Source organism: Colias croceus, chromosome 10, assembly GCF_905220415.1.
Source record: "Colias croceus chromosome 10, ilColCroc2.1".
Classification (NCBI taxonomy): domain Eukaryota; kingdom Metazoa; phylum Arthropoda; class Insecta; order Lepidoptera; family Pieridae; genus Colias; species Colias croceus.
In genome coordinates, this window is record NC_059546.1 from 1,376,172 (window position 1) to 1,400,466 (window position 24,295).

At 35.1% G+C, this 24,295-nt stretch overlaps 1 protein-coding gene across 2 annotated transcripts in view; it reads right to left on the reverse strand.

The window, feature by feature from the left end:
- Positions 1 to 7,119: 7,119 nt before the first annotated feature.
- LOC123694921 (organic cation/carnitine transporter 7-like) overlaps positions 7,120 to 24,295 on the reverse strand; it is a 29,100-nt gene continuing 11,924 nt past the window's right edge. For both annotated transcript variants that reach the window (XM_045640551.1, XM_045640552.1), the window contains exons 2-11: positions 24,010 to 24,103; positions 13,394 to 13,555; positions 12,588 to 12,750; positions 12,189 to 12,310; positions 11,598 to 11,842; positions 9,968 to 10,131; positions 9,300 to 9,423; positions 8,694 to 8,974; positions 8,126 to 8,253; positions 7,120 to 7,728 (exon numbers count right to left, since the gene is read on the reverse strand). In XM_045640551.1, the coding sequence (XP_045496507.1) occupies positions 7,628 to 7,728; positions 8,126 to 8,253; positions 8,694 to 8,974; positions 9,300 to 9,423; positions 9,968 to 10,131; positions 11,598 to 11,842; positions 12,189 to 12,310; positions 12,588 to 12,750; positions 13,394 to 13,555; positions 24,010 to 24,103 (1,584 nt within the window). In that variant the 3' untranslated portion in view covers positions 7,120 to 7,627. The remainder of the gene's footprint in view (positions 7,729 to 8,125; positions 8,254 to 8,693; positions 8,975 to 9,299; positions 9,424 to 9,967; positions 10,132 to 11,597; positions 11,843 to 12,188; positions 12,311 to 12,587; positions 12,751 to 13,393; positions 13,556 to 24,009; positions 24,104 to 24,295) is intronic.

Below are 24,295 nucleotides of genomic sequence, written 5' to 3' on the forward strand. Positions count from 1 at the left end.
TTCCATTCAAAGATCTAACGATAGTAAATAAGTTACCAAACTGAATTGGCCTATCTTTCAGCTAAGCAAACAAAAAAAAAATCAAGCATCTAGCGCAATAATTCACGTCACCACTCACTATAAATAAAAATCTCATCGTACCTGAGTAGTATAGTCGTCTGCTACATCGCTGAGTAGCGATAGATGAAAAAATGAAAAAAAAAGGCATAACTCCGAAAATACGAAAAATCGCATAACGCACATGGGGGTGATTCGGATAGCCCTCTAGGTACTCTAAACTCCGAAAATACGAAAAATCGCATAACACACATGGGGGTGATTCGGATAGCCCTCTAGGTCCACTACCTCCCAGTTCATCACTACTTTTCGGAACACCTGTATAAAATAATAAACCATGTATTTGAATATATAATTACCGCTCGTCTCAAGCGCGTAGTCAAAATGATGTTTCTCTTTTATATTTCCACTCATGTTATGTTTCAGTTTATATTAGTATCAATGACTCTGTAATTAATGTTGCCTCAAATAAACGATACGAATGAAGGCGCTCGATTCAGTCGAGTCTTTAAATAGTAACTGATCATTTATTTGATACGCAGAACTGTGTACTGTTGAAGTCTGTCTTTATTGGAGTCAAGGAGGTAAAGTATTATCCGTTCCTCGTGCTGAAAATGAAGATTCAGACCCAGATTTCTTTAAAAGAATAACAAAAATAAATGGAAAACCGAAAAACACATAAAACATAGCAATTGTAAGTTAAAGAACGTTTTATTGATATTTTTTTATTACTTAAGCACAAGTCCGATCTTGCATGAAATACCTACTGCTCTCACCTCTGGGCAGTAAATGCAAAGATCATTATTGTTTAGTTAATTTACGAAAACAAAGAAGTAGTAACCAAGTAGTTTTTTGTGTTGTAAAAGCTCTGAGATACGTGATTTTCAGTCTTATATTTTTAATTAAATTCTCGTTCCAAGCTTAGAGTAATCTAAGAAATTCACACAAAGGTCTAGTCACAGTCATTCTCCAATAATTATTAATGATGTAAATTAACTGACCTTGTCCTATAAATAGGCAAGATTAAAATAAGTAGAACAATATTGTTTATTAATATCGAATGTATTCAATTGCATCTCAGTTATTTCAGTAACTGAACTCCGCAAGCGCGAACTCAATCAATTCAATGAAGGGCTTGTGACATGTGAGCTTTATTTGAGACGCTGTTTTGCAATACATAAGCAATACTAGCTGTTCCCCGCGGTGTCACCCGCATTGCTCCGCTCCTGTTGGTATTAGCGTGATAATATATAGCCTTATAGCCTTCCTCGATAAATGAGCTATCTAACACCGAAAGCATTTTTCAAATCGGACCAGATATGTTTTGTTTTCACTGTCATTTAGGTTTTTTTTTATTTAATAAAATTAAACATTTCAAATAACTCTATTAATATAACTAACTAAAAAAATAACATGTTATGTGATGAAGCGAAATATTTCGTGAGTTTACATTACAAGGTATAGCGTTTGAGATAAATAAAATTAATGTGCTACGAAATTGTATAAAAAGGCCTACGAAAAAGTTTGCGAGATTTCGTAGTACATAATATCCAGTGGCGTAGCTAGGAGGACAAGGGCCCTGGTGCATAGGGAAAGAATCGGGCCCTCCTCCTCCCTCTTTCCGCGTAGTTTGAACTTATATTTGCCTTCAAAATTATTGATAAGAATAAGAATAGAAAACAGTAAGTGAACTTATCTCTAGTAGGCTAAATCCATACGTCGTCTCTATTAGACTCTCCATGTGTTTAATAGAAGAAAAAGGGAATAAATAAACAACGACGCACATGACAATATAGAATATTTATTATACAGATGAGATTAATTAATGGAAAAAACGATTTTTAACAGAATTCCCCGCCCAATTCACAATCTCTTGCGCGCTTTATTTTTTGCGAATTCGTCTATAATTTCACTCAAATCCAAGTTTTATGCCGCCTCATTTTCTATTGCAATTAACGATAAATGTCGGAGGCGAACTTGTTGAATGCTGTTTTACTGGAAACATTGATGAATTTAGTGTATCGAACTGTAAACAATCCAGTGTAACTGTTAAAATCTCAGTTTGGACAGGAAAATTCTCTGTTCCACTGTAAAATGAAGTGGGGGAAGTGGGTACCCCGTTGTTTAAGCTGTTTACACTGCGATATTTACTGTTTCTTTTTTCCGTGAAGTAGCTCATTTGTAAATTTGAATTTGAGTTTAGAATAACGTTGTTTATTTTTTGTTGTCGATCATGTTGAGAGCTATCATAGATTATACGGTTACCGTTGTGCTGCAATCGGTATCGAATACATATTTTGTCATCGCAAATTTTTTTAGCGAAAATGAGTTCTAGCAGAATTTGGTGCCAGATGGATGGATGTGCGGAATAGAAATCATAGCATTAGTGGTGATACTTGATGAAATAAGGCTGGTAGTAGGGAATTACGAATTACAACAGTCAGCGACACAAGTCACAACTAGCGTCAACTATTGTAGTACGTCCCAGACCCCAGAAAGTTGAAAACATCGCCACAAATCATAAATGAGAACTCATGCAAGGCAAGATCGAATTAAAGTTTCATTAAAAAGTTGATGGGTGGAATTGGCGAATTGGTCTCACTACCGTCAAGCACGTGAGCTTATCGATGATCCAATGTACTACGGGCGTACTCATCAAAACTACCAAAATATAACCGAACTAACGATAACAAACAGCACATGCCTATCGAGGACGCTTGGCGCATGTGTTGGAAACAAGGTTGGAAATGTTGAATAAGGAGTTCTATAATTGTTGATTTGAAAAAAAATAAAAAAATGGCTCGAGCCTGCTCACAAGATTTTTTTTATTTAAAAAAATATATTTAAAAATTTTTTTTTTCAAAGCTGAGGTTTGAGGGCCCCCTGAGCTCCGGGGCCCTGGTGCACTGCACCACCTGGCCATATGATAGCTACGCCACTATTAATATCCATACTAATATTATAAATGCGAAAGTAACTCTGTCTGTTACTCAATCACGCCTTAACTACTGAACCAATTTGCATGAAATTTGGTATAAAGATAGGGTATCAAAATACCCCAGAAAGGACATACTTAGGCTACTATTTAGCCCGGGACATAGGATTATTATCCCGGAAATCCCCCGGGAATGGGAACTATGCGGGTTTTTCTTTGACTGTGCGGGCGAAGCCGCGGGCAGAAACCTAGTATCATATATTATGTCTATGAGGTGGGCAAAATTCTGTTCGATCTTTTCTCCTTTATATATTATCTACTTACGTTTAAATGATACCTACTCTTTATTTTGCACGTCTCATAAGCGAAGCATTGATGTTGTGTTCTTGTTCTTTTTCGAAAAAAAACAAGTACACAACCTCAACGCTGTAGATATACAGTGTTATTTCAAGATGAAGATTTTTACAGATCAAACAACATATTTTGATCTACGACTTTTGGCATAACGCAATAAATTATTTTTAAATGATTTTTTAAGCTTTTATTGTACTCTCCTAACATTTGTAAGTCGATGTTCTATTCATTATCGAAAGGACGACGCGACGCCCCCTTTCCCCTCCCGTTCGCTTCTTGTTTACGTAATTTTTGGAATGCGCGTAGAGTTTATAATATTCAAACGGAAAATTAAATGAATATTTATTTTTGTACTAAAATAAAATCTAACAAATTATCAAAAGTCGTAGAACAAATGTTGTTACTTAAGACGTTAGCTATCTTGTAGTGCGAGGTTGCTGGTGTTTTACAAGTAACCCTGTATAAAAGCTATTAAAAGCTGTGAGAATCTGCGATAATTAATAATAGATTGTTTGATTGTTTCGTGAAACTATATTAAGATTAGATAGAGCTAAATCTGTTTAAAAAGTACTTACCTAATAATTATAATAATTGAAATTGTTTGTTAAAAAAATATAAGAATCGTATAATGGTCGATATTTAACTAAAACAGTTTAAATAAATAAAACAGTTCTATATAATATTAATTAGTATATTGTTTGTTGAAAATTGAAGATATAAGAAAAAAATACGCCTATGCAGTTTTCCAAACTTTCCTCTTTACTGTGACTCCGCCTTGAAAATGTGAAAGCCCCGCCTTTCGAAAGAGGAAAAGGACAGAGGGTTAAGCTATTCCATTCACCCTCAAAGGGAGAAAGTCGACAACCGCTTCAGGTTTATGCTATCCTGGTAAAATCTACGAAAATGGCGGATCCGTTGCTGGAAATGTTTTGCCAGGGGCAGAGATTTTTCATGCATGCTACGAAACTAGTAACTGTGTAATTATGAATTTAGTTTATTATTTTAATATTAATGAAGATATTGTTTCGTCAGCCGATTTTAGTACTATTTATATATTTCTTTGTGTTATTTTTTTAGGAAAATATTATTAAATATTCAAGACGTGCTAATAATATTTTTACAATTATTTTTAGTGTTTTTATTGTTTTTGACTATTGTATTAATAGATAAATTAATCGAGAGAATTAGTAGGTAGGTAGCAGAGTAGAAATTGAACCAAAATTCAAAATAAATATTTGATCTCGTTATAAATTTTACATACCTACCTATTTAATTTAAGAAAACTGTATTTTAATCACCCCTACTTAAGTGAAATCTAAACAGAAAAACATAAAGAAAGTAAAACAAAATCACTCTTTTTTAACCAAAAAAAACAAATGCCTATTTTACAAGAAAACTTTCCTTCAACAAAAGTAGGTATGTTGTTTATACACGTACAACTAAACAAAAATTTCCCAACGTCAAGAACATGTCACGTGGAAAATTTTCCCATCAATCCCCATTCAAACGGGTTTTCACGACACGCCGAGTACCAGGGAGCTATGACGGTGAAAGATGTTAAACGGTATGCGATCTATGCCAAGAATGGCACATGAATTAAAGAATATTTTCTTATGATGATTCTATTTGGATGTGCTATGTTAGAATATTAGAGGCAATGTTTGTGGGAGATGGACACCCTTATTGTACATTTTTAAGTCAATAAGTCAATCAATCTCTTGAATTATTTCCCTACAACATATTATTACTAGGTCCAATAGTTTGAAGTACCTACACTAATTTTATGAAACTTAAATTCGAAATAATTTATTATTCCTATAACAATAAAAGTTTATCCGCTACCAAATTAAAAAAAGTATTTTATATTTGTGTTTTTCATTTGCATGAAGTAACTAATCCATACTAATATTATAAATGCGAAAGTAACTCTGTCTGTCTGTCTGTCTGTTACTCAATCACGCCTAAACTACTGACCCAATTGTCATGAAATTTGGTATGTAGATATTTTGATACCCGAGAAAGGACAAAGGCTACTTTTTATCCCGGGAAAATGACGCAATCCCGGAAATCCCACGGGAGCGGGAACTATGCGGGTTTTTCTTTGACTGCGCGGGCGAAGCCGCGGGCGGAAACCTAGCTTAATTATAAATATGCTCAAGATGTTTAAAGTATGAATGCACATTCCACGTAGTTTTTGCAATGAACTTTTTTGATTTACTTTATAGCAATAATTCTTTCTATCTAAAACTATTTATATTTGATATTCTTCTTTTCATGGTCAATCAGAATCTAGTTTAATATAAACACTTTCTATGCCGTATCCAATTTTATGCAATAGCGTAAAATAACGAGGGTGTAAGAAAAATCAATAGATTCGCGCTTGCGCGAATACACGCTGGGCTCTTACTGAGGGGTTACTTCTTCATACAATCTGTTACCCTGGTACAACCGCCCACAATTCTGAAGTTTTCTTGCCCTCCTTCCTGGTTTTCCCGGGATGGTCCTACGATTTCCGTGGTGTAGGGCGGTGGATAACAACAATTTTCCGCCCAAACTGTAAGATAACGATAAGGAAGAAAATTTTCTTCACAATTCGTTCCTAGGTTAGTTTTCTGCGCAACATGATTGCGCATAAGAAAAGCGAAGATAAAAATGGCGGGAAAAAGTGTTTTATTGTGCTTTGTCGCCTTATTACTTAACTACTGTAATATAAAGAGCGCCGCACGAGATCATTAATAATAATTATTGTTCTAAAATCCTAATCTTAACTGCCTTGTTGCTTTCTGTTGAATGTATAATACAATGATAATCTAAATTCTGAAACAAAACTGGGGTTGTATTTTAAATTTTCTAATTTATTACTTCTTCTCTAATCTTCTTCTCTATCTTTTAATAAAATCTGTTATTTTGTTTTATAGAATTGTTTTATTGGAATTTGGACTTCTTCTTAAACTCAAAAGTACAATTCCAGTCGTCACGAAAATGTTATGTTTAGCGTAATGTTTGCGAAGGACGAATTTCCGTAATAACGAAAGAAAGAAAACGTTACGTGAATATCAACGCCTCGTTGAAAAGATCAAGCAAGTATTCTTCAACGCGCGTCGTCAGAAATATATAAGAAAGTAATAAATTGGAATTCATTAGAGGCGGAGAATCTACATGAAGTATAATGATAGAGCTGAGAGCTCTCAAAAGATTTTGAAAGAGTAATTCTTTTAAATGAAACAATTCAAATATACACACGAGCGTCAAATCATGCATGAAAGTTCATAAAATATAATCATAATACCATCTTTTCAGATCTTCGATCGGGATTTAGGAAAGGACATGGAACAGTAGGTAACTGCTTTGTGTGATGTAGAAAGTAATTTATTGAAAGCTCGTAATGAAGGAAAAGATGTTATAATTTTTGTTTTATTAGATTATACCCGTGTCTTTGATGCGATTAATAATATAATCCTGTTCTTTTCAAATTTTGCGTACTATGAATTTCCAATTAACATTTATAAATAGTTCACAACCTACTTATCGAAGAAATCACAAATTGTTGAAATACGCAATGAAAATTGGTCAATATTCAATTCTTTCCATGTACTATTTCTAGAAGTGTCTCGCAAGGGTCAATTTTGGGACCCCTGCTGTTTATTATCTATAGTGTTGACATGTTTGAATTCACCTTGGTTTTATAATTTGTAAAGTAAATTTCTGGTAAATTACAAGTCGTACATTGAAGTTGTAATACTTTTTGAGGACAGATATAATAAAACACACAGTATTTTTTACATTTTATTAAGTTATTATTTTATCTTATGTTACTTAAGTATATTAATATCACAGTCACAAAATACATATATTGTAATTCTTTCAATCTTCATTCTTTAGAACCAATGCGTAAAATTGAGTCTTACACCTTTTTTCCATCATAAATTATTATGACATAATTGAATACATTTAAAATACATAACATTCAAATAAGCTACTATGGTTATCCAAGTTTACATTCATTTTCAATAAAATTAATGTTAGTTATGCTTAAAATTAAAATTTTCTAGTTATATACATTTGAATAAATACATTCACATTAAAAATTTATAAATTCATCGATTATAAGCTGGGTATATAATTTGTACTCAAACTAAAGCTTGCGAAACACAACAACAAACTCTCTTTTCTTCACAACAAAGTAGTTAATGTTTTAGTGTTAGTTTTTCCTTAATTTTTTATAGTTTTTGGCTCATATGAGCGTTCGTTTTGACCATTTCAGATCCGGTTTGCGCCGGTTCAAGCCGGTTCGTGGGTTTGGTTCTTGATCGGATCCGTTTTGATTATCTTCTGGGATATTTCGCCTTTACCGGGCAGGGTGAAGCAGAGAAGAGCACACGCTGGAGAGAAAAATTATGATTTTAGCCTGTATATTAATACCTTTAAGATAGTATAAGAAGTCTTTAAAAGTTGTTTAAAATTACAGCAATAAACTCAAACTCAAACTCAAACTCAAACTCAAACATTCATTTATTCAATTAGACTACTATTTAGTAGCACTTTCGAATCGTCATTACATAAGTATTTTTAACATTTACCACCGATTCGGAAAGCAGTATCTATGGAGAAGAATCGGCAAGAAACTCCATAGTTGCTCTTTTAAAATCATGTCAATATTACATAATATGTAACTTATATCTAACTTATACATAATATATCATAATACAATGGTAAGGACGTTTAATACCAATAATACGATCTCGTTATCATCAAAAATGTTGCCAATGAGTTACTTACAAATAATAAGTCCTCCAAAAATATAGAAGCTGAGGCCACAATTCGTCGAGAGAAACATGCCGATGAGGTTAGACCCAGCCATGGAACCCACTCTGCCCATCATCATTGACATACAGACTGCCATCGCCCTGTAAGAAAATGAGTGTTTAGTTTCAGTGTTGTTTTTGAAGAAGTTTTATTTTTGGAATAAAAAGACTTGTGGACCAGATATAGTAGAGGTAAAATAGTTTGGCTTTCGCTAGATACATAATTACATTCTTTGACTCTAGATAGGTCCTTTGCAACTTAACATTGCAAGATATAATCAGGCAAATATTCGTTGATGTTGATTTCTCAAGTAACTTTGTAATTCTAAAAAATTCAGCATAACCTATGAGAATAAGTTTTATTGTAATTAAGCGCTAGCCAAGTTCTGAATTTAGTTAAACTAGCAAAAACAATATAAAAACAAAAATACCTAGAAAATATAACTTAAATGTTCACTTAATTGACCAATCCTAGAAATCAAAACTACCTTAAAATTAACTATGAAATAGCCCACAATTATCTAAGACAGTTATATCCTCACCTGTACTTAGTAGGAAACAGCTCAACAGTAACAGCATTAGTGAGTCCAATACAAGCACCACACATTTGGAAGATCGCGAACAGCACGACCGCAACCTGGCTATGCGCGAGATGAGCTCCAATACCACACAACCCAGTGCCAGTGAGGATGGTTATGAGGATCAGCTTCTTGCCCATGAAGTCCACGAGGAAGCCAACAATGATGTACATGGAGCAGAACACGAGTCCTATGTAGATGGAGAGCTCGAAGGTGGCTGTGTTCATTGTGTCGTCACAGACGACCTGCAAATTGTGATAAAAGGTAATATAATATAACAGGTAACATAGTAAAGGTAATAAATAAGTTCCCAATATCGTTAACTACTAACAGTAACTAGTAAGCTGCTTAGTTTAGAAAAGTTAAAAGTTAATTTAATTTATAAATTCCTTTTTTTATTTGTCATATTCGTAAAAATCTAAATTGATGTATGACAACATTTGCATGCAATCATTTCCTTGAAAACCTTTAGTTTAAATCCCTAGAGGACACAACAAAATTAAAAGTTATCTTGTGCCGAGATCCTAGCAGCTAAAAAATAAATTTCTTAATAATAGAAAAAACTCTTACCTCAGTGCCATTGCTAGGCACATTCTGATGAGCGTTCAAGATTTCGCAGATTCTGGTCTCGCTACCTTCGTGATTAGCCACTGAATTGAGTATCGTGGGGAACCATACGTAGAATCCGTTCGTTCTGGAATAATAATTATATTTAAATTAAAATTATGACATATTATGATTATAATGTACATATTATGTATTTTGTAAAATTAAATTGTAAAACTGACATGATTAAAAAGAGCAACTATGGAGTTACTTGCCGATTCTTCTCCGTAGATACTGCTTTCCGAATGGGTGGTAAATGTTATCTGATTTAAAACTGTTTTAAATCTTTCAAAATTAAGAACACAACTATACTAGTAAAATATTAATATTTTCAATACAAGCAGCTGCTATTGACCAAGAATATAAACTTTTAATGGAAGAAGTAGGTATACTTGGTAAGCTAATAATAATTCAGGAAGAGGAAGGCGCAGATGCTCTTCCTCCAGCGAAGCGAACCTATAATGTCAAAGTACTATAATTTCCGGATTCAAGAATGATTCAAGAATGTCATCATGTTACCCGTTCCAAATGCACCCCAGTAAAATAACGAGATCGCCTATCTAATCCGTTATAACATTCCCAGTCAATCAAACGAAAATCTAAAATACCCAATAATACAAAAAAATACTAACGTGCCAAACAATCCAAACTGTATGAAGCAAATAAGGAAGGTCCATTTCAGCAGTGGTGGCTTGAACAGCGGCTCCGTCTGGTCGCGCATCGACTTGAGGACATTTGTGATACTGGTGCTCTCCATCGCTTTTACTGCTTGTGTCTCTTCTACTAGCGCTTTCACCTGTTGAAATAATTGATTTATAAGTATTAGTAGAGCTAGCTGCTTTTACCTAAGTATACCATTTTCACCCGCGTGGCTCCGCTCCTTTTGGTCTTAGCGTAATGATAATATAGCCTAGCCTTTCAAGTTCCACGATAAATGGGCTATCACACAACAGAATAATTTTTCAAATCGGATCAGCAGTTCCTGAGATTAACGCGTTCAAACAAACAAACAAACTGTTTAGCTTTATAATGTTAGCACCTATAGATGGATTTAAAAACTTCTGTGACAAGATTATATGAATAACTTTTCATTTTTACACTGTGAAAACTACTCTCTCCGATCCGTTGACAGACTTATTTTTAGTACTCCATCTCGACACACAAACTTCTATGCTGATTCTTTTACTGCCTCTGCTGTTAGTCTATGGAACTCCTTACCACTAAAGATAAGACTTGCTCCCTCTTTATCTTCATTTAAAAACCTTGTTCGGAAACATTTCTTCTTATCAGCCTTTAATTCGGAATAGTATATTTATTATATGTATTTACATTTATTAGTATAGAATATATTTTATATACTTTATGTAGTTTTATGTATGTATTATCATTAATTATTAATTTATTTTTCTATTATAATATATTATTATATTACTGTATATATTATGTAAGGTTATATTTTATAGTATAGTTATTATACATGTATGTATACTGTATAGTTATTTATGTGCATATATTGTACTTTTTATGCATACTTTTTATTTTCATTTTATTTAAATTCTAATTCTACTTCCAAAATTTTATTTACTAAATATTTCGCTTTTTTACCGCTTGGTTGCCTGGCAGAGATCACTGCTTAGTGATAAGGCCGCCAATTGTACTACATCTTTCTATAACCATATTTTCTTTTTATCGTTTCTTATTATTTAATGTTTGTATTACAATAAAGTGTAATAAATAAAAAATAAATAAATAAAAATACCATAATCGTCGCCTTACTCCATGACGTGTCGGTATTGCCATGACGCGACCTTGAAATTTTACTCTCAACGGGCCTATAGAAGTTTCACTTCATAAAAGCAAATTTCCATCATCTACACGCGCGCGTAATGTATGATGCAATATTTAATAACATTACTCTATGGTAAATTCTATAAATATTTAAATATGTATTAAAAATTAACATATTGCAAATGTTATCTATTAATTATCTTAGATTCTATGATGCCATTCATTTAAAATCTAAATTCCGAATTCATTGTCTATCAATATTAAGTACCGATTAAGTATTTTTCGCGTCGTTGCAATACCGTCAAGTCATCGAGGGGACGATTTTGGTATCTTTAAATCTTGCCACAGAAGTAACACTTCTGACACGTGTGCTTGGCACATACATTCTTTTTTTAATGAGTCAAGAAAAAAGTCTTAATCGTTTGAGTTTTTGCAACATTTTGACTATTAAATGAGCATCATACTTAATCTTACCGGATACGAATCCTGTGGCATCCTCTTATTCACCGCATACATCTGCTTCAGCACCTTCAAGCATCCTTCCTGGTCTCCACACGCGTTCAGGAACTTAGGACTCTCTGGTGCGAAGAGCAGCAGCACGAAGCCAATAGCCAGGGGCAGGTTGGACGCGATAACCAGTAACCGCCAGGAACGATAGGTGATGTTAAGGAAATTTATGGGCAGGGAGATGTCTATGGGCAGGATTAGCCAAGAGACAGCTGGAAATTTGAAGTTCAGAATACTATTATTTGTGTAACTTAACGTTTAACAGAAAATATTGTTAATGGGACTGCGGTATCTTTTTTTTTATGCTGCGATAGGGGAGCGCTTGGCCACGATCTCGCCTAATGGTAAGCTGAGATGTGGCCTAAGATGGAGCGCGCTGCCCTAGAATGTACCTGTTCACTCTCCTCTTGAGTTACATATATAGTTAAATAGCGATGATGATGGACATATTGAAGCAGGAGAAAATTAGTATATCAATAGATAAATAAATTAAAATATGACTGAACAATTTTTATAACAATCAGAATATATTTAATTATTTCGGGATTATTTACATACCTGGTAGAACAACGGTTCCTATTCCAACAAAGGACGAGCCAAAAGCTACGATTTTGTCTCTATGGCGGATGTTTGTGAATTCACCAAGATACGTGTACACCACTGATGATGGACCAGCCATGCTGTAAAGAAATACAATAATTCTCACCAAATGTACATAAAACAATAGAACTGTGAAAAAAGTGAAGATCTTTTTTAGGCAACCAGGCTAAAAGGTGCTAAAAGGCAACAAGGGTAATAAAATACTACTGGCGGTACGATATCTGCTAAAATAAATAAAAAGAAAGAGCACAAAATACAGTTCACAGTATAAATCTACCTATAACACATAATTAATAATTACCTAAACTGAGTAATACTCCTCAACAATTGCAGTAAAAATTCAATCAGTATACTCACAATACAGCAGAGGTAAACGTCAGTATAGCAAAAGATATGATCTCTGGTGAGAAGCTGGCAAGCACTGCGAAGACAGCTGATATCAGCATTGAGAACAGCATGACGAAGCGACGGCCTTTCGTGTCAGCAAGCCAACCCCAGAAGTAGGAGGTGAGGATGATTGCTGTAATGTTATATTATTGCAGTTATTGTAGTAGCGTTGAAAGCAACAGTTAAAAGGTAAGGAATGAGAACAGACAGGTAAGAATTAAAACAAGGCGCACGACTTTTTTATTATGTGTAGAGCTTAAGAACCTACAAAAAAATGATTGTGTATACAAGACTTATTGTTGTAAAGTACTGACAAGCTATATTAGAATACTGATAAAAATGCTAGGTATAGGTATCTACGTACTTAATTGATACGTTACGTTCTTTAATTGATCCACAAACATCAACCACAATTCCAACCGAACCTTGATTTTAAATACATCATTTCCAACTCTATGGCTCTGAACTTTACAATTTGTTGTACTTAAGTTAAATTTCTATTTTATATGTAGGTATACTGGTTGCATGTTTCTTTTCTTAGGAAATAATTTATTTATTTTTTGTTTGAATATTATTACTGCTACTACTATCCAATTGCTTTTTTCTTCAAACTTTTCCTAAGGTTGCCTGTAAGATATCGCTTCTTAGCGATAAGGCCGCTTATTAGTACCGCTTCGTATTATAACCTTGTTTGTATTATTTATATTTGATTTTGTTTTATGCGATTGCAATAAAGAGTTTTATTTTTATTTTTATTTATTTATTTATTAACTCACCCGAAAAAGGTATAGCCGCCAACCATCCTCTCTGCTGCAGACTAAGGTCCAGGTCGCACTGCGCTGCAGGCAGCACGTAGCCCAGTGAGAGACTCTGCATGATCACGCCCATGAGGATCAGCCCACTGAGTAACATGTGCAGGATGTTGTAGATGCCGAAACCTGGAAGGATGAGATAGAGTTTTAAGTGTAAATCGAGGATTAAAGTCGCTTTTTTGTACAACATAGTAATTTTAACTGATCGAAAAATTCAAAATAAAATCACCACGTTACGGCGATAGCATTTCAATGCCGCCCTACTGAGCAAATTTTTTATAATCTTCATATTTTTTAAATATTTATAAGTTTATTGCTATAAAACTGTTAATGAACTGTAATGTTAAGTGAACTCCCAAATTAGTTGAGTAGAATAAAGTGATATAGTGGTAATTCATTAGATGATAAAGAGATTAAAGAGTTATTAAAAAATAAAAATGGATGTCACAATTTTTGTTACCAGCGCTTAAAAATATACGACAGAAGTCAGGGGAGGAAAGCTAGTAATATACGAATCAGAAAGTGGTACATATGCGATGTTTATTTAACTCCCGACAAAATAATATAATTATATTTTATTACATGTTTTTCGCAAACAGCCTGCCTATGTAAATATTTTCTTTGAATAAAATAATCTCAACAAACATGATGATATCTCACGAGAGTAAACGACGGACTTTCCCACCGTATTATTATTATAATATTATCTTTGTTAAATAATTAATTGTTCTGACATGTATGTCGCATTGTTTGCTAATGAATTATTTAAAATCTTGGGACAAAATTGGACAGTTATGGAGGCGTAAATTAATTTTAGTAGGAAATTATGGTATATCCGTAATATTGTATTTGCGTATTTTTTAAATAATAATTGCTGCTTTAGTTGTATTTATATAAAGGGCTCGAATTCTAATTGCAAACTGAGATTTTTTTAATAATAAAAGCATAGCACAACGCGACGGTTTAAAAATATTGAACACATTCAAGAAGAAAAATATCATACAAGATGCAGTAGGTAGGTATAAGTTCATCATGTTAGATTAAAATAAAATACTTATCCAAATACCTATTAAAATATTTCTCACTCATTACAAATGTAGATGTTAACACTAATTGCAATAATGTAATTATTTATTTTGCCCCTTTTAAATAAATTAAACGACTAACACACATTCTGGCATGAGGTCGTTCAGTTTTCAAAGAAAACCAAACCACATTGACTTAGTTAATTTACATGATTATCGAATTATATTTTATAATATTTACACGATATTCTTGTTTCAAATAATATTTGAAGCATAATATTATGATGACCTAATTACAATGTTTTAAACATTCATTCATTTTCATGCCTATATTATATACTAGCTGTGCCCGCGACTTCGTCCGCGTGGAATAGTGACTGCATAGTAGTTACTACTTATCTTAAATTATTGAGTAAACACAGACTACCATAAATAATTAAAAGAACTGTAAGTAAAATTTATTACTAAACTGAGCTAAACAATACAAAAAAAAAAATGCCTTATTAATTTTCTACGTAAAATTTTTTTTAAATTATGTCATATTATTTTTAGGCACCAGGGGGGAGGGGAGCAAATTTCTTTTCCTTCCTTCCTTGTATGGATGTTTTTAACTATGTATCGTGCAGCAACTGATCAGCTTAATCGATACTCAGTTTTTATCAAATCCAGCACAAAATCCAAATCAGATCTTTCCTGAATCCTGTCTCACGCCTGTAGGTAGTAACTAAACCGTTTAGACCGTGCAATAAAAATTAAATAAAAAGTGCATACATAGAAAAAGGAATAAACAATTTCACAAACTTCCCGAAGATTTTTAAAAATAAATACCATTTTAAATATTTATAAAAAAAAAACAAAGTCGTCGGGGCTGCCATGCCAACATCATCATAATATACCTCATTATCAAAATACATATATGGTACTTAATTTTAAAGATCGTCGGGAAGTTTGTAAAATAATTATTTATTCCTTTCGGTTTCTTATTTTCATGTAATATTTTCAAGTGAGCGAGACCTACCTCTACCTCCATATTACATTCCTACATCATATTGATATCTATAAGTTTGTTGCTCCTTGACATCTTTTAAGTTGGGCCGTAACCGTGCACAAATTGTAATGGACCACAGTGGCAAAAGAAGTGGTATACTTAGGAAAAAATATTGCCAAGGGCCAGGCCTATGTAGCTTTGAGTAGAGTTCAAAATTTCCAGGGTGTGGCTATCCTCTCACTCCCATATCCCCTCTTCTTTCACAGACTTTCAACCCTTCCCTTTCCATCCCTAGTAAATGGCAGAACCGATTTTGATGTAAACCATATCTAATTGTACCTATATGTACACGTCATATCCTGTAGTTTGATGCTCCATTTGGTTTATTTATCCCCACTGTCACCCCTAAAAAGCCCTAAATGTAATAAACGGATGAACCGATTTCGATAAAATATGACTAATTGTAATTCACACGTTGCCCTTTCATATTTTGATATGCCGCTTGAGTACATGGGCGTAGCTAGCCATGGGCTCAAGGTGGGGCAACAATAAAAAAATAATATGTAACTAGCAACTGTCAAAATCCCAAAGTCATATCCAGGTCTTCGAACCTCAAATGCCGGTGGCACGGCCGGCGGCTGTGCCGCCGGCATTTGCGAAGGCATTTGCGAGGGCATTTGCGAGGGCATTTGCGAAGGCATTTGCGAAGGCATTTGCGAAGGCATTTGCGAGGGCATTTGCGAGGGCATTTGCGAGGACATTTGCGAGGACATTTGCGAGGACATTTGCGAACGCGCTTGCGAACGCGCTTGCGAACGCGCTTGCGAACGCGCTTGCGAACGCGCTTGCGAACGCGCTTGAGAACGCGCTTGCGAACTCGCTTGCGAACGCGCCAGCGAACGCGCCTGCGAACGCGCCTGCGAACGCGCCTGCGAACGCGCCTGCGAACGCGCCTGCGAACGCGCCTGCGAACGCGCCTGCGAACGCGCCTGCGAACGCGCCTGCGAACGCGCCTGCGAACGCGCCTGTGAACGCGCCTGCGAACGCGCTTGCGAACTCGCTTGCGAACTCGCTTGCGAACGCGCTTGCGAACGCGCTTGCGAACGCGCCTGCGAACGCGCCTGCGAACGCGCCTGCGAACGCGCCAGCGAACGCGCCTGCGAACGCGCCTGCGAACGCGCCTGCGAACGCGCCTGCGAACGCGCCTGCGAACGCGCCTGCGAACGCGCCTGCGATCGCGCCTGCGAACGCGCCTGCGAACTCGCTGCGAACGCGCTTGCGTACGCACTTGCGTACGCGCTTGCGAACGCGCCTGCGAACGCGCCTGCGAACGCGCCTGCGAACGCGCCTGCGAACGCGCCTGCGAACGCGCCTGCGAACGCGCCTGCGAACGCGCCTGCGAACGCGCCTGCGAACGCGCCTGCGAACGCGCCTGCGAACGCGCCTGCGAACGCGCCTGCGAACTCGCTTGCGAACGCGCTTGCGAACGCGCTTGCGAACGCGCTTGCGAACGCGCCTGCGAACGCGCCTGCGAACGCGCCTGCGAACGCGCCTGCGAACTCGCTTGCGAACGCGCTTGCGAACGCGCTTGCGAACGCGCTTGCGAACGCGCCTGCGAACGCGCCTGCGAACGCGCCTGCGAACTCGCTGCGAACGCGCTTGCGTACGCGCTTGCGTACGCGCTTGCGAACGCGCCTGCGAACGCGCCTGCGAACGCGCCTGCGAACGCGCATGCGAACGCGCCTGCGAACGCGCCTGCGAACTCGCTTGCGAACGCGCTTGCGTACGCGCTTGCGTACGCGCTTGCGTACGCGCTTGCGAACGCGCTTGCGAACGCGCCTGCGAACGCGCCAGCGAACGCGCCTGCGAACGCGCCTGCGAACGCGCCTGCGAACTCGCCTGCGAACGCGCCTGCGAACGTGCCTGCGAACGCGCCTGCGAACGCGCCTGCGAACGCGCCTGCGAACTCGCTTGCGAACGCGCTTGCGAACGCGCTTGCGAACGCGCCTGCGAACGCGCCTGCGAACGCGCCTGCGAACGCGCCTGCGAACGCGCCTGCGAACGTGCCTGCGAACGCGCCTGCGAACGCGCCTGCGAACGCGCCTGCGAACGCGCCTGCGAACGCGCCTGCGAACGCGCCTGCGAACGCGCCTGCGAACGCGCCTGCGAACGCGCCTGCGAACGCGCCTGCGAACGCGCCTGCGAACGCGCCTGCGAACGCGAAGGATAATTCAATTTTTAGATTTGGTTAGGTTCCTTCCAGGTCAAAGCCTGGGTGGGGCAAGCGCCCCACCCTGCCCCACCGTAGCTACGCCCATGCTTGAGTATATTATTTGACCACATTATTCATTCCCACTTTTACCGCTGTAATATAATAAATGGATAAACCGAATTGGATAAAAATATAACTAAGTGTACTTCACCCGTTATGCACTTTTATTTGATATGTCACTTGGGTATATTTGACAACATTTGTTTTTTTTTCATTCCCACTTTTACCCATAAAAAGGTATAATAAATGGATGAACCGATTTTGATAAAACATGTCTAATTAAACTTTACACGTCATGCCCTTTCATATGATAATATGTCACTTGAGTATATTTTTGACAAATTCATTTTTTTATTACTACTTTTATACCTATATCAAATAAATGGATGAACCGATTTGTTACTGATAGGTCGTTCACTTTCATTTAATATATCACTTAGGTACTTATATTTGACAACTTTCGTTTTTTTCATTCCCACATTTACCCCTATAATAATATACCTAGGTATAATAAATGGATGAACCGATTTTGATACACTTTATCTAAGAACCAGCGTCGGAAAATATGCTGCCTAACTAAAAAAACCGCATCTAATTTACCTGTTAGCGAGCTACGGTGGCACAAACAGACACACACACACAGAGACACACATAGCGGTCAAACACTTATCACCCATCTTTTTCCGTCGGGGGTTAAAAATATAATACGACATAATTTAAAGGATAATACGTCGCACGATAATACTGCTGAGGCAGCTTGACCTCATTTACGTTATTGCTCAATTATTGTAATATGTAATGTAACTATGGATAATAAGTAATTTAAAATAAAATATTTGTTCGCTGCTCGAACAACATTTTATGTATAAAATTTACCTAGAAGTAGGAATAATTCTAATTTGACCCCCCCCCCCCTTGGGCACTTTCGATATGATCACTTGGACATTTACAGGAATAATAATTGTAACAGATAACTTACGTTTTATCGTACAGTGTATAGAATGCCTTAGCAAATGTTCGCCGTGAATACTTAAATGGTCATAACTTTTTTATTTACGAACCGATTGACATGAAATAAACACTAAATGTTAAATGAAGATTACCACAATATATTAGTGAAAACCGCATCTTAATTGGATAAGTCGTTTCTGAGATTAGCGTGCACGAACATACAGACAAACAGACAAACAGACAAACCGACAAACAGACAAAAAAAATGTGTGCGTGTGCTAGTGTACACACGTAAGAAGAGAAACTTCTTTAAGACCTTATTTTTCAAAAAATAATTTACTATAATATGCAACTTTACAGAAATACGTCAAATCACGCGTGGTAGGGATAAGACAAAGATGGCGCGTAACGGAAAAATATCACGCGTAACGAAAAAACGTTACACTAAATTTTTTTCCAACCCCGATAAAGAAGTTTCACTTCAATAAGTATGGAAATAATCCATATTTTATATGGATAATAATTATAGATAATATTAATAATTATATTATATGCGTATTTATCATGTTGATAATAATTAATTACCGATGAAATGACTCGCCTCGTATAGTAACCATCTCGATATCACGTACGTTGCATCAAATATTTCGTTATCATAATATAGAGAATAGAGATGCACTAACGTTATTATAATTATTGACCACGCTATCTAAATATATTATTGCATATTTATTAGTGATACGTGCATTTTATAATACTGGATTTATTTTAAATCTTTCGCATTGATTTTTGTTTTTTTCATTGATTTAGGACTTTCAATAATTGTCTCAGACAACTGGGTGGTGGATATTAATAATTCTTTTTTATATTTGAAAACTAGCCTACCTTCCTGCTGGTCTCTTTTAGATATTTTTGTCCAGTTCTGACCATTTTAAGTGGGCTAAGTGTTTTTGTAAAGAAAAAATAATAAATATTTAAATTGTAACTAATGTATGAACTTGTTTATAATTATAACTGGAACTCTCTACCGCATACAGTTTTTCCACCTTCTTACGATATATCCAAATTTCAGGCAAATGTGAATAGGCACCTTCTAGGTAAACATGTTCCAACTTAGGTCGCGTTGTCACTTACCATCAGGTGAAACAGCGGCCAAATGTTTACCTATCCATGAAAAAAATAACATTTAAATAATGAAAAAAATTATTGCCATTTTCTTTTAGGCGTTGATATAGAAATTGAACTGAAATTGATAAGCATGGTAATGAAAAGACGCTTTTAACTTTAAAGAGTATTAGTTCAATAAATAGGTACAAGTTTGAGCTTTAACTCCATAGCAACATAATTGCACCGTTCAACCTGAATTAAAATCTAGTTGAACAACTTCCAAAATAGGATATATTTAAATGTAAAAACGTATATTGCGTCCATGACCAGCCATGAATTGCTGAATTAATTCATGTTTGTAACTTTTTTGTTGAATTAGTAAAACATATCTATTCGACCCTTTAAATAAACCAATAGAAACACATTAACCTGAAAAATATTAACTTATAGACTAATCAAACGAGACTAAATATATTTCAAGTATCATTTTCAGGTGCTCCTTTTTTAAAAGTAAAATTTACCGCCCAAATTCCAAGTATCAATAAACAATCTTGGTACTTTTATTACGTTTTATTCGTATAAGATGAAAATGGTAGATGAAAAAACGGTATTGATGATATGAAAATGATCTTGTGCATTCAGTTCTAATTAACATGAATTACCATATTACAAGAACCCTTGTTTAAAATGTAACTTCATTAATATTATTTTGTGCTGTTACTGACAGCTGATGATCATCGTCTTTACGCAAGAATTAAAAACGATTATCTTTACCGCTTTGTTTTCCTAAGATAATAAGATAAATCAAGCCAAATCCTTCATGATAAATATGAATAACAAGTGAGTAATCGGCAAATTTTATAATGCAGTAAACTTTCCTCGGAATGCTAATCGAGATTATAAAATTATCTGTGCAATAAATTTCCCGGTTGCCAACCGCCTGTTTTTAATCTGTAATCCATTAAAATTATATTATAAAGATAATGTACTGGCATATAGATATATCTGCTTGTCACGAAGAAAAAAAAGAGCGTGTGTGCCGAGCACACGTGTGAGAAGTGAAACTTCTATGGCAAGATTCAAAGATACCAAAATCGTCTATGACGTGACGGTATTGCGATGACGCGACCTTGAAATTTTACTCTCAACGCGACTAAAGAAGTTTCACAAAATTGTTATCTTTTTTTTGTAGTCGCGTCATGCGTTATGATAATTCCGATGCGTTTTCGGCAAATAGAGCATTTACGTGCATTTTAAACGTGTTGATAAGATAATTTTTATAAGTAGGTAAATTATTAAAATATTTTCGGATTCCACTTTGAATGCGTTTCTCCCTAGACAGCTGACAGACTAACAGACTAATTACCAGTTACCTAGACTAATTACAGGTTGTTCCATTTCTTAGTGTAACACGGGGTTAAATTAATACGCTAAGGTAATTTAAGCTGTACATGCAGTTTAAATGATAATGATAACAATTGAAGTAAGTTTTCACTAAATAGAAAGGTCACAGGCTAAGGTAATCCAAGTAAAAGATTGGATGGAAATTAAAATAAACTAGAGTTCCGCCCGCGGCTTCGCCCGTGTTTGCAAAGGAAAACCCGCATAGTTCCCGTTCCCGTGGGATTTCCGGGATAAAAACTATCCTATGTGTTAATCCAAGTAACCTTCTATATGTGTGCTAAATTTCATTGTAATCGGTTCAGTAGTTTTTCGTGAAAGAGTAACAAACATCCATACATCCATACCTACTTACAAACTTTCGCCTTTATAATATATTAGATTATGAACAACATAATATGGCATAATGTTTTAAACATTAACCATCGAAATTCGAAAGAAACCATCGAAAAATTCGAAAGTTACGCATGAATTTTCTTATTTTTTCGTAATTGATTGTAAATATAATTTTACAATATTATGTATAATCATTTTTTTATTTTAATCGATGTTCCCAAAAACGATACTGTACGTTCACAAATCGCAGCTTTTTAGATTTTCTAGTGGTGAAACTAATTTAATTATATTAAAGTCAAATTATACAATTAGTGTGAAACATATTAATAAATCGACAAAATTTACTTTATCATATATAAGTCATTTAATTTTCAATACATATTTATTATTTATCTTAATTGAATAAAAATAATATGATGATTGATGATAATTGACCCCACCCCCAACGTCAGGTGATATCAAGTAAAACTACATATAGGGTGTCCCACTATTGGTATACTAAGCGCGAAGGACCTTGTAGTTTTGCATACACTGATCACACAAAAAATACTTAAACAACAAAATTACGTCAAAAATTTTTCCTAAATCCATGTTTTCTTCTCTAGCTTCGCGCAGCCGGCATATACCGCTTCTCTAATATGAGCATTTTGTCTATGAAGAACATAATCTTAAACGATAGCTCACGTGCTAGTGGCAAAGTTGGCCGGGTTGCTTATTATGGGTGTACAACATAGAGTTTTAAGAATTCATCTATTTGAAAAAAAAATGCGTCTGGAATTTTATAAGTATTTTTACGTACTCATCGTATGCAAAACTATGACCTCCTTTGAGCTTAGTATACCAACAGTGGGATATCCTGTACCTATAATACTTAATATATTAATACGATTTATCTTGTTTTTGATAAAAGATAGTAATAAAAACCTGATGGTTTTAAGAATAATTATTTTTATCTAAGCCGTAAAAAATAAAAGATTAAAATTAGATTTTTATAAATAACTTTATCAAAGCTGATAATTACGTAGATTTCTATTTTTGTACTTACGTGAAAAAAATGAATTTAAAAAAAATGGTTTTTGAACGAAGTTACGTATGTTTGTGTTAAAAAAAAACATCATCACATTGTTTACATATTACGGTCATGGTGTGTGATAAGATAAAATTAACATCTAACGCTTATTACGTTATGTCACAAAATTTATTGCATTCTGTAAAAAACAAGGTAATAATTGGTTATAATTACGCGTCTAAATTAATCACTGTGTAACAAGTAACAAACAATAATTAATATGTTTTTATAATGTATTATTTTCTTATTCATAAGAATTAGAAAGTTAAATTCATATGAAGGAAAGTGATTTTGATTCAAACCCACAAATTTGTTCGGAACCACTCAAAAATATGTTTTTATCCTTAGATTATGGATTGGTCTCCGCGCGCGCGCGCGCGCGGAGACCAATCCATAATCTAAGTTTTTATTCTTCTACAAAGTGCTTAAACATCTTCAAAAGTACTATCAATCATCAATCAGACATACATAACGAAAATTGAACATAAATAATTAATGTAACTATATATTTATTGGAGACTCTACATACTATTTTTTTAATTATTATAAATTTACAAAATGACTGATTATTACGTACTAGAGTAATAGAGGTTATTGACCTCAATAGGATTTAGGGGGGGGAGATTTAAAATTAGTAAAAAGTGGTATTTTCGCAGGAGTCAATATTATTGTTAAATGAATAAAGCTTCTAGATTTGGGATGTGTAGATATTTTTGTCTGTCTGATTAAAAAAAATTTTGTCTGTCTGTCTGTCTGTCTGTCTGTATGTGAAGGCATCACGTGAAAACTAACGGTTGGATTTCGATGAAACTTGGTATAATTATACCTTATTATCCTGGGCATAAAATAGGATACTTTTTATCCCGGAAAAATACGTAGAAAAAAATTAATCTTAATTTTTCTTAATTTATCCGCGCGGACGGAGTCGCGGGCGGAAGCTAGTAAAACAATATTTTCTCCCTACACTTTTTATGCCCCTTACAATAGTAACTAGTTAAAAATGCAATATAAAAGATTTGTTATGAAGAGTAATGAAATATTATTGTTCCGGTAAATGAATAAAATATTGCAAATACATGTAGCAATAAATCACACAGATAAATCATTAGTAATAGCAATAATAAAAAAAATAATTATTTTACTTCTTTATAGTTTACAAGTTGATTATGTACAATATATATATACAATATGACTGTGTTAATTTTTACATGTCTTGTGATTTTGTTGTTAATTATTAATCATTGTTTCAAATCTGTTTATTTTTTGTTAAAAAATATCATTAGTAATATGAACCATCTACGTTCTTTTGACACTATGAAACACAAAAAAAATGTTTTTTTTTTCATGGCTAGAAAATATGACTATTTTTTTTTTGTTGGAAAGAACGTTTTAATTTTTTTCATAAACTTTTTTTTTATTTTAAAGACTTACCTGTGGCAAGCATAGCTTCGTCCAGGGTTGCCAATGACGGCCCCAGGAACTTCCCTTTCTTCTCCATCTTTATGTTTGACACCAAGTCACTTGGCTGCAACAAAAATATTTATCACTACATAGTATAAAACAAAGTCGCTTTCTCTGTCCCTATGTCCCTAATCCATATGTCCCTTTGTATGCTTAAATCTTTAAAACTACGCAACGGATTTTGATGCGGTTTTTTTTAATAGATAGAGTGATTCAAGAGGAAGGTTTTAGAATATAATTTATTAGGTTTTAGACA